This window comes from Pocillopora damicornis, chromosome 7, assembly GCF_964200805.1.
Source record: "Pocillopora damicornis chromosome 7, jaPocDami1.2, whole genome shotgun sequence".
Taxonomy (NCBI): Eukaryota; Metazoa; Cnidaria; class Anthozoa; order Scleractinia; family Pocilloporidae; genus Pocillopora; species Pocillopora damicornis.
This window is the reverse complement of record NC_142676.1, coordinates 15,164,348-15,181,330: the sequence shown is the minus strand read 5'-3', so window position 1 is coordinate 15,181,330 and position 16,983 is coordinate 15,164,348. Positions and strand designations below refer to the sequence as shown.

The 16,983-nt window shown below is 40.6% G+C and overlaps 2 protein-coding genes across 2 annotated transcripts; both read left to right on the top strand.

Annotated features, from left to right (window-relative positions):
* The first annotated feature begins 1,611 nt into the window (after positions 1-1,611).
* On the top strand, positions 1,612-2,664 carry LOC113668383 (octopamine receptor beta-2R-like). Its single transcript, XM_027184275.2, has one exon. It carries the CDS (start codon positions 1,636-1,638, stop codon positions 2,554-2,556), a length of 921 nt encoding a protein of 306 aa, XP_027040076.2. The 5' UTR covers positions 1,612-1,635; the 3' UTR covers positions 2,557-2,664.
* Positions 2,665-6,024: 3,360 nt separating this feature from the next.
* On the top strand, positions 6,025-7,052 carry LOC113668384 (octopamine receptor beta-2R-like). The gene has a single exon (XM_027184276.2). The coding sequence runs from the start codon at positions 6,037-6,039 to the stop codon at positions 6,922-6,924; it is 888 nt and encodes a 295-aa protein (XP_027040077.2). The 5' UTR covers positions 6,025-6,036; the 3' UTR covers positions 6,925-7,052.
* The last annotated feature ends 9,931 nt before the right edge of the window (positions 7,053-16,983 follow it).

Below are 16,983 nucleotides of genomic sequence, written 5' to 3'. Positions count from 1 at the left end.
GAGTCAAATGAACTAACTGAACATAACGGTGGAATTTTTCATCACTTTATTCAACTTTCATAAGGTTAACTGAGGACTCTGAATAACTACATCAGCGTTAGATTCGCGCTATCAAGGCTCTTCTGAATGCAACCATAATCTCGTGATAAAAACTATTCGGACTGAAGCTTTCAGGACACGCGACATGACCTACGCGTGATCTCAGCGGTTGTGATCTTGTCGAACGGCAGTAACGGTTCTGAGTTGTGAGTACAAAGACGCGTTATTAATGAAGTCAGCTATTTTTCAATATTAAATTATTAAGTTAAATATCCAATTAATTTCAAACTGCCGGTTTTGTAGGCGAAAATCAGTGAAAATGTAGATAAACTGAGCATTTTTGGAATTCTGGAGAATATTTTGAGACTCTCCACTTACAACAAATTCACTTCACTCTTCTCTTTAACCACTCTGCCTCTGAATGACTGATCGAAAATTACTCCCTCTTTCTCTCTCTCTCTCATTCTCATTGACTAAAAACTTTCAAGTACATGCCTTTATATTCTCCATCGGTAGGCATGTTAGTCAACCGCCGGCTGATCCTGGAAAATTAAACATTTGCCTTCGTCAGAACACTGACCCAACCTCTTTAACAAGAATCTCTCAAATGAACAACAGCGAACTAAATGCTTCCGATCAATAGAAAAAAATATTTGACTGCGTAAGCCAAAACAAGAACTCGTGTGGGTCCAATGCAAGGTCAGTAGACAAACCGTTATAGAAGTTAGACAAGACAGTCAAAATTAGTAATCTCATCGTGACAGCTTAAACCCAAATAACTTCGGACTTTGAACTCAAATAGTGACTAAATGTTAGAAATAAACAACGCTAAATCAGACTTAACTAACTAAATACTTCATAACGCAATCATTAGAAATGTTGTAATTTAAAAATACAAATTATGTATAGGACAAAAATGTTTGATGATTGTTTTCATCATCATTTGAATGGCATTAAGGCTATCGAGTTGCCTGTCACATTTATAGATAAAGGCTTATATCGGTCATTTAGCAGGTGGTGTAAGACCACTAAGGGAAACTTATAAATGATTTATCAGAATTACAGACAGGTATACCGAGCATTTTGCCTTATGCCGATTGCCTTCCTTGTTGTGCGGAGATGCGTCAAGTCGATCAAAATCAATCTCTGAGTCTCTGGACTTTTTCCAAAACTCAGTTTGACTGGGAAGCAACTCATTGCAGACGAAGAGCGCTCATCCAGTCACGATCAAATATAAATTCTCCAGTGATGATAAAAAGAAGAAAGCTTCCCTATCAACCAATCAGCATCCTATAGATTTAACCCGTATATAATAACCGATGCTACTCGCTTTGTGGAAGTTATAACGGTGTCTAAATGAATGAAGGGCAAAGAGTAGATATCGTTTCGGTACGGAACATTTTGAAGCCTTTCAGAAAAGAAAATAAATCTGTTATACTCCTCATTAAGATTTCGTGGCACGTATACTTGTACTGGGGTTTGTAAATGACCTGTTTTTGTAATCTGATCTGTTTGCTATTCTCAGGAAATATATTAATATGTTTGCGAAATATCTACTTTTTCTTTGAAGCAAAAGCGGCAAAGAGCGTAGATTCAATGTTATTAATGAAAGCTTGGTTTTGGATTCTTGGCTGGTCTCTTTCCATTCTGACCATAACTGGGAATGGATTTATTATCGTTCTTGTTTGGTGCAAGCGACAGCTTCGCACTAAGACCAACGCGTTTATTGTTTCACTTGCAGTGGCGGACTTCTGTGTTGGGATGAGCGCAGTACCCTTGATGTTTGCGTGCGAAGCTGTAACTGCCTGCAGTGATTCACCTATTTTTCGGGCTGTAAAGGCGTCAAAGTTTCTGTTTCCGTACGCATCTGTAACAAACCTCTGCATTTTAGTCCTGGATCGCTACATTGCTGTTGTGAAACCTTTGAAATACTTGACTTTTATGTCACGTCGCCGAGTCATTCAAATGGTTTCCGTATCCTGGGCGATTCCTTTCGCCCTGGGCATTGGTTCGGCTCTTAGCAGTGTTGGTTTTAAATCATTTGCCTCTACGATGTTCACTTGTGTCCTTTTGTTATTAGAGTTTTTACCAAGTTTGATCTTAATATTTTGCTTCGTATCCATGTTACAGGTTGTATTTAAACATAATCGAGCCGCTCGTGTTTTAGCAAAACAGTTACGCTTTAACCATCAGGCTTTCTTCAAAACTCAGGAAAAGTCTGCCATTTTAATGATGGGGATTGTAATAAGTTTGTTTCTTGTGTGTTACGGGATTTTTCTACGCTGTTCCTTAATTTATGTTTTGGATGTTCAATCATTATGTAATGATACTGACTACAAAATCCCTATTTTAGTATTAAACTCTGCCATCAACCCTTTTGCGTATTCGTTTTTCAAGAGAGACATTAACAAAGAGGTAAAGGGACGAATTTGTTGTGCCACATCGCCACAGCGTAACAGGATCCATCCTTTTAAAGAGAGCAGTTTTTCACTGGCCCCAGTTAAGAGATCAAGTTGAGTGATTAGTGATCAGAATGATTGCGTTTTTATAGAAGGAAAAGAAACTTGGTTGTTCGGGACATTCTAACTATAACTTTAGACCAGAAGTAAAAGGCTTTATCAAAAATGTTTGATGGTTGATTTTATACGTTTAAATGTCAAGAAAGCTATCAAGTTGCCTGTCACCCACACCAGGTCAATTTAATAAACTGAGTAAAAGCCTCTAATAGCTTTATGTCACTCAGCCTGCCAAGGGAACAGGTGGTGCGAGGAGCACTTTGGGAAATCGATTTATTATTCATCAGGATACATGACTGTAATTATATGAAAATCATATGTGTACACTGCGGTTGAAGAAACGAATATAGGAGCGATCCTCGCAGTTATGAATACTACTGAACTTATAGTGAAAATGAGGCCTGAAAAAATTCAGGCCCGTACGGAATTTAAACCCATAACCGCTGCGATACCAGTGCAGCGCTCTACCAACTGAATTAACAAGCTAACTAGGAGCTGGTTATTGTGTTGGTTACAAATAAACTCTCCAAGTGGTAAATAAATGACTATAAATATATGAAAATCATATATTCATCAAGAATTAAGACGTGCATATGATATTCGACAATTTATGAAGTAACTGAAATACTTGGAGCGCCCTCGTTGGTCAAAAATCTATCTTTCATTGCACCAGTAAACTCACTGAAAGTTAAATTTATTTCATAAAAACAATATCGGTTTCCTGGCGTAATAACCCACTTGGTGTGTTGAGAGAACACCCGAGAAGTTTGTGAATCACTCACCTTCTGCTCGTGGCGTACAAACTTTTCTCATTTTCCCCCTGCATCCCGCATAGGTTAACATGTCGGTAAACTGATAGAAAGTCAGTGCGTTCTACTGCTTGGATAAACCTCATCATTACTTCCTGTAGTATAGTATAATGTTTCTCTCAATGTAGTCAATTCCGACTAGTTTTCTTCAGGCGATAAGGCTGACTGGATACGCGTTATTTTAAGAACCATTGTGCTCGGCTGTGATTGGCTGGTATTCAATAACTGCAACGAGCGTAAATGAAAAGTTCTCACAGCGGTCCACTGAAGCACGGAGGTGGCTTCACTGGTCGTTACTTACGATATGCTGCCCGTAAAAAGAGCACTGTCTGTACAGCACCATTGATTGTCGATTGCTATAAGGAAAAATGACAATTTGACGCTTTTAACTATTTGTGTCAAACTGGAAAAAACTCAGTGTGCAAACTCACAGCGTGAACTGAAAGAATTTTTATCGGTAGTGACCTTTTTAGGTCTCTACTGAAGCTTTTAAGCGGTGTTCTTACATGGCTCTTCAATAGAGATATCAGTCCCTGCAGAAAGTATTCTTGTCTAAGTGACCATAATTTTAAAAATTTCTAAAAATTTAGGTTATGAAACTTATCAGAATCAGCAAGATCGTTCAGTCAAAGTTTCACAGACTTGAAACGCTTCAGCCAAGTTAGTCCTTCTCCATTCTTGGCTCGGTCAAGCCCGGATGCTATCGAGAGCCGTGACGTCAGCGAGAGAATTTCACTTATTCCCTTCCAGCCCTCGCGCAGACATCGGCGTACCATGAGGTACGGGAGGCCAACGATCCAATTAGTAATTCTCTCTACCAACTTCCAGTCATTTCCTTGTACATTGGACAAGAGAATTTGGTTTTACACCTTCTAACTTGTCTGTTCTTTTAACCTGTTTGCAAGAAACGTATTGGTATCGTATGGAGATGTTGCATATGAATTATGTTTGGGAGGTAGAAGGATTTAGTGAAGATTAGGAGAATAAATTGATCAAATTCGTCGCGTCCTAAAGCGTTTTCTTTCGCAAAAGTTAACTTCCTTCTGGCTAAATTTTATGTGACCTTTTGTGTGGAACCTAATGCTGTTAAATTTAGGGGAATAGAGTGAAAAACGGCTTTAATAGTTTAAAAATTTCCTCAACAATTATTTCTTATTGTCAAGGCCTATTGTTTCAAAACAACTTCTAATAGGGCAATGTATAAAATTGTCAAAGTTTGCAATAATGTTTTGTGAAACTAATAAACATCTACGCCTCGCACGCACAGTGAACATTATGCAAAAGCAAATAAAGTTTTAAACAGCTGCCACTGGCTTATTGTTCAAACTTCGTGAAACTAACAACGTTGCATGTTATGACCTTAAATAATTTTAAATTTTTTTCTTTAGGAGACCCTTGATATAGGGCTAACCTCTGGGTTTCCTTTTTCTTAATAACTACGTTTTTGTATGTTATTCTGAAATAAAGTATTGTTATGTTATATAAACAGTGCACACTTAATAGGGAACATGAATTATTGTTAAGCTTAAGATGACCAGATGTCTCAGCTAATATTTTGTGTAAGTGCTATATGTATAGATAATCACGTGATTTCGAGTGCAATTGGGAATAAATAAGCGCGAGTAAATTTTTTCAAAGATTAACAAAATTTCACGAGCCTGTAGGGCGAGTGCAATTTGTGGTCTTTGAAAAAATTAACAAGTGCTTATCTATTCCTAACTGTACGAGAAAAATCATGTGATTACCTATATATATAACACTTACACAAAATATTAGCTAAGACATCAGGTCATCTTAAGCTTAACAACAATTCATGTCCCCTATTAACTGTGCACGAGAAAAATCATGTGATTACGTATTAATAATATACAAAAAAATATACGAGATAGCTCATCATAATTACGCAGAAGCAAAGCGCGCGCATCAAGTGCATTCGGTCAAAACAACCGCGTGCGATCAAAACAGTAATATACAATGATATTTTCACATCTATCAGGCGCAAAAGAGTTCAAAGTCCGGCAAAACAGTTCAATGAATTGTTCAGTCTGCGTCCGAATCACTTTCGATGGAGTGGAAAGTAATTGTCGTTTGCGAGGTTTAACCATGTTTGTTTTTAATTTCGGCGTAGAATCGCTCGAGCAAAGTGTTAAGCTGGATCGGCTCGTAATTTTGATTTCCTTGGCAATTTTTCTAAACCGAGAACCAAAAAGCAGTGCTTTTTATAGTGTTTTCGCTGTTAGAGCTGTTTTTCAGCTGCTGTATTGCTGTTGCGGTTACGAAAGAAAACCTACTTAAAGCGCCGGCCATTGTTTCGCTCGCAAATTTTTAGCGTAGCCAAATGTTGCGACATCCAAGGCTCGCATTTGAATGGCTATCTGTGAGTTTCTTTGATTATTGACCAACCAGAATGTCTGGTTTGTTACTTTCTTTGCACTGAATTAACCCTCCGCATTGAATGGCCTGAAAACAGCATTTATCTTAGCCAATCAGAACTGAGTAATTTTTTCATTAGAATATATGTACATATAGCACTTACGTTAACTGTGCGTGCCTCGCATGCATATGTATATCGTTAATAATTGTTAATTAATGTACGTCAGTGGTGTCTGACAGATGTATCATACGTCCTTTGCGTTGATTCACAAATAGTCGTCATCGTCTCTGATCATAAAATGGAAATTTGGTTTTGGATTCTTGGCTGGTCTCTTTCCATTCTGGCCATAACTGGAAATGGATTTATTATATTTCTTTTTTGGAGCAAACGGCAGCTTCGTACCAAAACCAACGTGTTTATTGTGTCACTCGCAATAGCAGACGTTTGTGTTGGGATTACGGCTGTTCCTTCGCGGTTTGTGTGTGAGATGGTTGATGGCTGCGAAAGTTCAACATCAGTTGAGCATATTTCATGGGCCATTAGGGGCTTGTTTATTTACGTGTCTGTGACAAACCTTTGCAGTTTAGTCGTGGATCGCTACATTGCTTTAGTAAAACCTTTGAGCTACTTGACATTTATGACGCGTCGCCGAGTCGTTCAAATGGTTTTTTCATCCTGGGCGATTCCGACCACCCTTGTTACTGTTATTACAATAGAAAAGCTTGTTTTTAAAGTGAACTCAATTCTATTCTACCCTTTTATTTCTCTGCTTATGATTTTAGAGTTTTTTCCCGGAGTGATTTTAATATTTTGCTATGTATCCATGTTAAAAGTTGTACTTAAGCACACACGGGGTGCTCGTTCGTTGGCAAAACAATTAAGTTTCAACCATCGGATTTTCTTTAAAACTCAGGAGAAGTCTGCTGTTATAATGATGGGTATTGTGATATGTCTGTTTCTTGTGTGTTACGGGATCTACTTACGATGTAGTTTAGTTTTGTTGTTGAATATTAACGTATCATGTTATGATAATGAATATAAAATTCCTGTTTTAGTGTTAAACTCGGCCATCAACCCTTTGGCGTACTCTTTCTTTAAGAGAGACATAAACAAGGAGTTAAAGAGACGCCTCTGTTTTGCCTCTTTGATGAAGCGAAACAACAATCATCCTCAAAGTGTGAACTGATCTAGTGGTTAAATGAGCGAGATAAGAATTTTCCTTTTACCAAGTACATTTTAATCTTTAATGTAAATGGCAGAGGAAGGGAGAACAACGAACTCATTTTAGGAGTGAATTAGCAAATGGAAGGCGAAGTGGCAGACTCCTTTTTCAAGCCGGAAAGAGAGTTAACAGACGAATGTTTTGGATTGAGGAAGACAGCTTTCATTTCTCTCCAAAAGTCCATGAGTCAAACAAATGTTTACTTTGCTGGTCATCTTCTTCAGGGAGTATGAGTCCATGGAATTCAAGAGTAAGTGAGGATCACTAGTAACAATATTCAGACCGACTGAGAGTGATAATGATAATGATGATAACAACTTGAAAAGATCTATTTGAATGCTTGGATCAGTTTTATGATCAAGGAAAGTTTTTTCTTCTGCGGAATCGCGAGCATCTTGGGGAAGGAGCCATCGATCGGAGGTCTGATGGATGGGAAACAATATGTATTGGTTTTGACTGATACCATTTACATGAACTTGACTCGAAGTCCATCAATATTTACGACATAACTCAACCTTAAAGCTTAGTAAAAAACATGTCCGCGGGATTGCGAAGTATCCTCTGAGCTTTCTGTCTGGTGACTCAGTTACTAACACTTCATGTACGCCGTCACGAAATATCCCTATCATCATGTACAAACTGATCACTTCGCTGAGACAGTAAAATGAGTAAAATTAACCCTAATAATGATAATGATAATAATAATGATAATAATAATAATGATGATCAGTAATGATGATAATAATAATGATGATGATGATAAGTAATGATAATATTAATGAAGATCATACAAAATATAAAACTCATGAATCAGCACTTTTCTTACACAAATAGAGGAGCCGTGACTGTCTTCTTTTCTGTTGTAAATAAACGCTGAAAGCGGCTAAAGCACAGAAGAAGTACGTCTGGTGCTTCCATCTATTTCTTGAGTGTACGTCTTGTGTCCGTACTTCTTGATTGTACGTCTTGTTTCCCCCTACTTCTTGGGTGTACGTCTTGTATTTCTCCCTAACTCTTGAGTGTGCGTCCTGTGTTTTCCCCCTAATTCTTGAGATTACGTCTTGTGTCTCCCCTAACTTCTTGAGTGTACGTCCTGTGTCTCCCCCTACTTCTTGAGTTTATGTCGTGTGTCTCTTCCTACTTATTGAGTGTATGTAGTATACTAGGACAGCGGTTGTTTATGTAAAAAGTATACATCCGGGAAAGTGTGAGCGCGGGAAGATTATTAAAGAAACGTGTACTGTGTGTACTGTTGTTGTTCGCCTTCGTGGCTGCCTTTGTGGCATACTTCTTCATTTTTAGACACTACAAATTGGCGACGAGGATGGCGAATTCAGTAGAAAGGGCGCTTCCACCTCTAGATTTAACAGGGTCTTCCTCTCAGGTCGCGGAACGATGGCGACAGTGGAAACGATCGTATCAGTATTACATCGATGGCAAGGGAATTACGAATCCTTCTCGGAAAACAGCTCAGTTACTTCATTTAGCAGGTATGGAAGTACAAGATATTTACGAAGATATTCCAGATCCTGGACCACTGAATGCTAACGAGGATAATGAGTATGTGGTGTGTCTGCGAAAGTTGGATGCTCATTTTCGAGCCGAGGACAATGTACCGTACGAGCGTCATGTCTTTCGTCAACTTACGCCGACAAAGGGAGAGACCGCCGATAAGTTCATGGTTCGTTTACGTAAACAAGCTCGTCATTGTAATTTTGGTCCAACTTTGGAAGAAAATTTACGGGATCAATTGATTGAAAAGTTGCCTAATGTTGAGCTAAAGAAGAAGCTATTGGAAGTCGTTAATATTACTCTGCAAGCAGCAATGGATAAAGTTCGAAAGTGGGAAGCCTCACACGAGCAGGCAGGTCAAATGGTCATGCCAAGCCAAGAACCTGGAGCAGGTACTCATGCAGTTGAAGAACGTCCTGGGCGTGGAGACAAAGGGAAAAGCGTTTGTTTCAACTGTGGTAAAGAAGGTCATTTTGCCCAAAGTACAAATTGTCCCGCCCGAGGTCGCAAGTGCAGCAAGTGTGGTAAATATGGTCATTATGCCAGCTGTTGCAAAGGGGGAAGGAACTCGAAGCCTGGAAAACAAGGTAACAACCAACAACGGTGAGGCAGACAGCAGCGTCATGGTAAGGGGAGACAGGCAAATCATGTTGAGGGTCATTGTAACGAGTCAGGTGAGGATGACAGTTTTGCTTTTACTATAGAAGAACAGACATGTGCTATGTCAAATTCCTCTGAACCCGTCATCTCAGTGAAGATTGGTGGAATCAGCAGAGATGTGTTGATTGATTCAGGTTCTGCAAGTAACCTCATTAGTAAAGATACACTGCAGGAACTTAAGTATCAGGGGCTCAAGATTGAATTAAAACCTTGTCTGAAGAGATTGTATGCTTATGGGGGTCGAGAGCTTAAAATTGAGGGCCAGTTTCAGACAGAAGTTTCCGTACCCAAAACAAAGGTTGTGGCAGATTTCATTGTTGTTGAATCCGGGCGTTGTTTGCTGGGATATTCGTCCGCCACAGATCTTGGAATCCTTCGTGTGGATCTCTCGGGAACTCTTGGGACAGGAGACTGTAACACTGTTGATGGTACCTTCGTGGGAGGACTCAAAGCAAAATACCCCAGTGTATTCCAGGGAATTGGAAAACTTAAAGATTATCAGTTGAAGCTACACATTGACCCCAGTGTAACTCCAGTCGTTCAAAAAATGCGACGAGTACCTTTTTCTGTAAAGGACAAAGTAACTGCCAAGGTTAACGAACTCCTTGAAAAGGACATAATTGAGAAAGTCGAGGGGCCTACGGTGTGGGTAAGCCCAGTCGTTGTTGCTCCTAAACCGTCCGGGGACATAAGGTTGTGTGTCGACATGCGGAGAGCCAACGAGGCCATTATTCGGGAAAGATTGCCCATACCAACCATAGATGAAGTCCTTGAAAGTCTTAATGGGAGTGGTGTTTTCTCGAAGTTAGATTTAAGGTGGGGTTTTCACCAAATTGAGCTGGATCCTGATTCAAGGGATATCACTGCTTTTGCCACCCATGATGGTATATTCCGCTACAAACGTTTGAGTTTCGGTGTAAATGCCGCACCAGAGAAGTACCAGCATATCATCACCCAGTCAATGGCAGGTCTACAAGGGGTGTCAAACATAGCAGATGATCTTATCGTTCATGGTCGAGACACTGAAGAACATGATAAGAACTTACACAGTGTGTTGCAACGTCTTAGTGAGAAGCAGCTGACTTTGAATGCTGAAAAATGCACTTTCCGAATGACTAAAGTGGTATTCATGGGTCTTTTGCTGAGTAAGCATGGCATCGGCCCAACGGAGGAAAAAGTCAGAGCTGTTGCAGAGGCAAGTCAGCCTCAGACACCCTCAGAAGTCCGTAGCTTCTTGGGGCTCGTTGGATTCAGTGCCAGGTTTATACCCGATTTTGCTACCGCTGCTGATCCCCTCAGAAAACTTGCAAGAAAAGGGGAACCGTTCGTTTGGGGCAAGGAGCAGGAGCAGTCGTTTCAGAGATTGAAGAGTCAAGTTGCAAGTGCACCAGTCCTAGCTTACTTCGATAAGGACACACCCACCCGTGTTATTGCTGATGCAAGTCCTGTTGGACTTGGCGCCGTGCTGGTGCAAGAAAAGAATGGGGAAAGCCGTACCATCTGTTATGCTAGTCGTAGTTTAAGTCAAGTGGAGCGTCGTTATAGTCAGACAGAAAAGGAAGCACTAGCCTTAGTCTGGGCTTGTGAACGCTTCCACCTCTACTTGTACGGGCTTCCACAGTTTGATCTGGTGACAGACCATGAAGCACTTAAAGTCATCTATTCCAGGAAGTCTAAACCTTCAGCCAGAATAGAGCGCTGGGTACTGCGTTTACAACCGTACAACTATCAAGTTTGCTATGTGCCTTCAAGAAAAAACATCGCAGATGCCCTTTCCCGACTGACGAAGATACCGGCGTCAGACAATTCCGCGGAAGATGATGGATATGTACGCGCGATAGCTCTACATGCTGTCCCCGCTGCATTGAGAATCAAAGAGATTGAACAAGTCTCAGCACAAGACTCTGAGTTGCAAGCACTCAGAAATTGTCTCATCGAAGGGAAATGGGACAATGCCCCCAAGCAGTATTTGCCAGTGCGCAATGAGTTGACTTTTATTGGCCATGTAATTCTCCGGGGGACAAGAATTGTTATACCCCAAGCACTTCGCAAGAGAGTCGTTAGTTTGGCACACGAGGGGCACCAAGGAGTCACAAAGACAAAGGAGAGACTTAGAACAAAAGTCTGGTGGCCTGCTATGGATCGTGATGCCGAGAAAAGATGTGCAGAGTGTTACGGGTGCCAGATGGTTACAAAGAACGTTCCACCCCCACCATTGAAGTCAACACCGTTACCCAACAAACCATGGGAAGAAGTAGCTGTGGATCTAATGGGTCCGTTACCTTCTGGAGAACACTTGTTAGTTCTCGTTGATTATTACAGCCGGTGGATAGAAGTTGATGTTATCCGAACAACTTCCAGCAAAACCATCATTCATTGCTTGGATGCCCAATTTGCAAGACATGGGTTGCCTAAAGGTCTGCGTACCGACAATGGCTCAAATCTTGTATCCAAAGAAGTAGAAGATTACCTGAATGAAATGGGGATTGAACACCGTTACACAACACCTCTATGGCCAAGAGCTAATGGCGAGGTAGAGAGGCAAAACAGGTCGCTTCTTAAGTCCATGAGAGCAGCCCATGCAGAAGGACAGAATTGGAGAGAGGAGCTAAACAGGTTTCTTTTGGCGTACAGGTCCACGCCACATTCAACCACAGGAAAGAGTCCCGCCGAGTTATTGTTTAGGAGAAAGCTAACAACTAAAATGCCTGAGCTAGTCAACGTTGAAGAGGAGGAGCTAGAAGTGAGCGACCAAGCCGTTCGTGATCGGGACAATCAGAGAAAGCAGTTTAACAAGGACTATGTGGACAAGAAGTTCCATGCCAGAGATCGAAATGTGAAAGAAGGAGACAGTGTTCTGCTTGAGAAGAAGAAAGAAAATAAGCTGTCACCTTGCTATGAGAAGGAACCATATCAGGTGATATCTCGTTATGGGGACCAGGTGGTGTTGCGATCGCCTCAAGGTGTCCAGTACAAACGCAGCCTTCAGCATATTAAGTCCTTTAATACGCCAGATCCAGAAGAACAGGAAACGCCACAACAGGACGCTAAACCACGGACTGAACCTAAGTCATTTGAGACGCCACCTGTGGCAGAGGATCAAGTACCAATGGCTGAATCACCACCAGAAGATGTACCTTCTACTGTACCTACAGCTGAGCCGCATGTGAGAAGATCCGGCAGAGTTACGAGCCGTCCAAAGGCTCTGAGTGACTACGTTCTGTACTAAAACTAGTGACATTGGCATTTTCATATTACTGTTCGTTGTTATTACATGAGTGACATTGAAACGTTGTTTTATAAGCTGAACGGCCAAGGCTATGTTTATGTTTAGCGTGATTTTTGTCTTGAACATTTGGAATCGAATTGAACTTTTACGGTATCTAAACAAAGTGGAAGTTTGTTATGTTTCTGTCTTTCGAGGTTAACCATCTGAGCGAAGAAAGAGAGGGAATGTAGTATACTAGGACAGCGGTTGTTTATGTAAAAAGTATACATCCGGGAAAGTGTGAGCGCGGGAAGATTATTAAAGAAACGTGTACTGTGTGTACTGTTGTTGTTCGCCTTCGTGGCTGCCTTTGTGGCATACTTCTTCATTTTTAGACACTACAGTGTACGTCTTGTTTCTCTCCCTACTTCTTGAGTCATGTGTCATATGTCTCCTCGTACTTCTTGAGTGTACGTCTTGTGTCTCCCCCTACTTCTTGAGTGTACGTCTTGTGTCTCTCCCTACTTCTTGAGTCATGTGTCATGCGTCTCCTCGTACTTCTTGAGTGTACGTCTTGTGTCTCCCCCTACTTCTTGAGTGTACGTCTTGTGTCTCCCCCTACTTCTTGAGTGTACGTCTTGTGTCTCCCCCTACTTCTTGAGTGTACGTCTTGTGTTTCCCCCTACTTCTTGAGTGTACGTCTTGTGTTTCCCCCTACTTCTTGAGTGTACGTCTTGTGTCTCCCCCTACTTCTTGAGTGTACGCCTTGTGTCTCCCCCTACCTCTCGAGTGTACGTCCTGTGTCTCCCCCTACTTCTTGAGTGTACGTCTCGTGTTTCCTCGTACTTCTTGAGTGTACGTCTGTTGTTTCCCCCTACTTCTTGAGTGTACGTTTTGTGTCTCCCCCTACTTCTTGAGTGTACGTCTTGTGTCTCCTCGTACTTCTTGAGTGTACGTCTTGTGTTTCCCCCTACTTCTTGAGTGTATGTTTTGTGTTTCCTCTTACTTCTTGAGTGTACGTCTTGTGTTTCCCCTTACCTCTCCAGTGTACGTTTTGTGTTTCCCCCCTATTTCTTGAGTGTACGTCTTGCGTTTCCCCTTACCTCTCGAGTGTACGTCTTGCGTTTCCCCTTACCTCTCGAGTGTACGTCTTGTGTTTCCCCTTACCTCTCGAGTGTACGTCTTGTGTTTCCCCTTACCTCTCGAGTGTACGTCTTGCGTTTCCCCTTACCTCTCGAGTGTACGTCTTGTGTTTCCCCTTACCTCTCGAGTGTACGTCTTGTGTTTCTCCGTACTCCTTGAGTGCACGTCTTGTGTTTCTCCGTACTCCTTGGGCGTACGTCTTGTGTTTCTCCCTAATTCTTGGGCGTACGTCCTGCGTTTCCTCGTACTTCTTGAGTGTACGTCTTTTGTCTCCTCGTATTTCTTGAGTGTACATCTTGTGTTTCCCCCTACTTCATGAGTGTACATCTTGTGTTTCCCCCTACTTCATGAGTGTACATCTTGTGTTTCCCCCTACTTCTTGAGTGCTAGGAATGCCTTGCGCTGCTGCTGTTGTGTTTCTTACTACTCTGAATAGCCTACACTCCAGTCTTACTTTTACGATGGAGCTTCCCACTGGTAATAAGATCTCTTTTATCTACATTAAAATCGTCAAGAACGGAACTAAACTTGAAACTCGTGTTTACCGAAAACCAACAAACACCGGTTTGCTCTTACACTTCCACAGTCACACCGATAAACGCTATAAAGACTCTTTTATTAATAATTGATCTAAATTATCATCATACGAGTTATTAGAGCACTTAGAATGATTATTTTTGCGCATGTTAAAGTTTACATTAAGCTCCACATGGGATTAAAAAGTTCAAAATTGCCGTTTTTAGATATTTAGAGTAATGATGACTCTAGGCTTTCATTTCTGACAATTTTTATTGCAAAGTAAGTTCATGACATTGACGAATGTTCTGTTTCAAATCATCTTTTCTCTTTTTGTTTTGAGAATAAGCATCGAACAGTCTACAATTGTTTATCATTTTTTCTTTATGCCAAATAATTTGTCGGTTTTATAGCCATCCTAAACAGAATTTCTGGCGTCTCCAATTTAGATCGAAAGGAGTAAATCTAATGCTATAAATTTGTTGATAGTATACATGAAATAATTACGCGCTTCTGATTGGCTGAAAACGAGTGCAAAGTTGTGACACGAGTGTAAATTACAATCAAAGTGCTCTGTGAGCAAACTCGTGAATTGACACATGATTTTTTAGATTATGTTTAATGTTATCTGGTTTAGGGAATTTTGTGGTTGATTGTCATATCTAGAGTACGAGCAGTAGTTCAGTGTTCGCTAATGTAGCAAAGAAACAAAGTAACGTTGGGATAAGAAGGCATTACAATTGAAATGATCATGCTATTACATTTGACAAGGTGGATGATGTCATGTGTTTGAAACGTCTATCATTTTTGTTTCTGGTTCAAAAGAAAAGGTTGGAAGTAAATGTGGGTGAAAAGTGAAATTTACTGTCTTTCGTTGTAAATATTAGAAAATCAAGGCAATACTGTCTTAATGAAAACATTAACGATTCCCTCTTTATCAAATGAGACAAACGGGAACGAGTTTTGAGTGATATAACTAAGCCAAGCCTGCCACCGTCATTTTGGATCTCCGCCTGGGTAGATTTAGGTCACGTGCTAGGCAACGTATGATCAATAACAAGATAGAATTTCATTTCAGGCCTATTTATCAATTTTGTGGTGTGTAACTTTCGCATTTTAGTACGTTGTTTGTATGTTGAATCTTCAGATTGTCTTGAAACTTAAAAGAAAATTGTTCTTTAAAAATTCACTGAAAATCGGTAGCTAAAATTGTTTGTTTAGGTGTTATCTGATTTTCGTGTTAACTTGTTATTTCGTCAGTCGCCGGCATCTTTTGTTGCTTCTCACAGGAAAAACACACGCGACGAAACGTAATGATCAATTTTGTCCTCAATCTCACGCTATAACAGAAAAAGCTTTTGAACATCTGTAAACTCCGAGCGCTTCGCAGTAAGTGATATTTTTAATGAATCTTCGGATTGTTTTCAAGTTCAAGGATTGTAAATTACAATTTTATGAAAAACGAAGGTTGTTCTGTTATTTCAGTGTGAATCCTTGCATGCCTGCCAGTCGCTGGCGCCGCTTGTTGAAACTAAAACGAAAAAAAAAACTCTTTTAAGATTATCATTGGCTTCTTTTTCACCCCACCACTATTCTTAGCAACAAAGGTCGCCATTTCGTCTGTTTATTGCTCGCCAAAAACTATAAAATGCACTCAAAAGCCTAAAATCTAAAAAAAGTTTACAGGAATCGACCAATCGAGCGAGCGAGCGAGCGAATGCCATTTCCCACATCGTATCTATAACTCGCTCTTGCGCATGCGCGCAATTCACGAGTTAAAAAGCGCGCGCTCGCTCCTCAAATTTCGTCTGTCCTGTCTGTCTGTGATGTTTTTTTTCATGTAAATTATTGACAAGTAACGACATTATTTCTCTTGCAATTTGGTGTAATAAGCGTCAATAAATTTCTAAGAGACGACAAATTGCACTTGCGCCGGCTACGGGTTCTTGTAATATGTTGTCTTTGAAAATTTACTCGTACTTAGAAATACCAATTTGCACTCGATATCATGTTATTACCTATAAAAACAGAACCTTTTCTTGACAGAACAATAGTAGTTTGATTACAAGAATAGGCAAGACGAAATTTGCCAAGAGAAGACTGAAACCAAGCTTGGAGTACTTTGTACTTTGGAGTGATTAATAATAATTCTTAGACCCACAGAATTATATTTCAGAGTCACGTAATACTTCGCGGAAAATTGGGTGAGATGAAGTGAATTGATTTTCCAAAGTCCTTCCCAGACGAGCGAGAAGCAAGTTTCTTTATCGAGGCCGTTCCTTTTCCTAATGATTTCCATTTTAAAAAAAGCTCATCACTTGACGCGGGAATAATATCGTGAAATCTCACTTGGATTTCCTCGGCAGGTTGTGCGGTAAAAATATTCTGAAAACACTGAATCGTCTACCACAGAGGCTTTTAATGCAGAATGCGTCAAATTGCGCTCCATTTTCAGTCGTCTCGACTACCCTGCAGGCCTTATTGATTCCGCTATCAATAATTTTATTTTTAGAAATCCTTCGGCAGGCACAGCGGAAAGTAACACCGATGATAGTAGCACAGTAAGAATTAGTCTTCCATTCAAATATCTAGTGGCCGCTGGTGCGGTTCGGAAGCAGTTGCGCGATCTTAGCCATAAGATTCTCCCCACATTGCAGCCTACATTGTGAGCAAGAAATTGGGGCAAGATCTCCAACCCAAAGAAATCAAGCCGTCAATAGTGAATCGGCAATGCGTTGTACACTGTTTCTGACGTGATCTGCGCGATGCAGATTATGTCGGGTACACAGCCCGAAACCTTCATCAACGCATTGCTGAGCACAAATATTCGGCAATCGGTCGACATCTCGTGGAAGCTTACGGTAGCAACCACCTCTTGGAAGAAAACCAATCAGAATTTTAGGAAAGTGCCAGGGTAAATTTGATTGTTTAGTCTTTGAACTGCTGTTCATCAAGAATCACAAACCTAATTTAAATATCCAGAC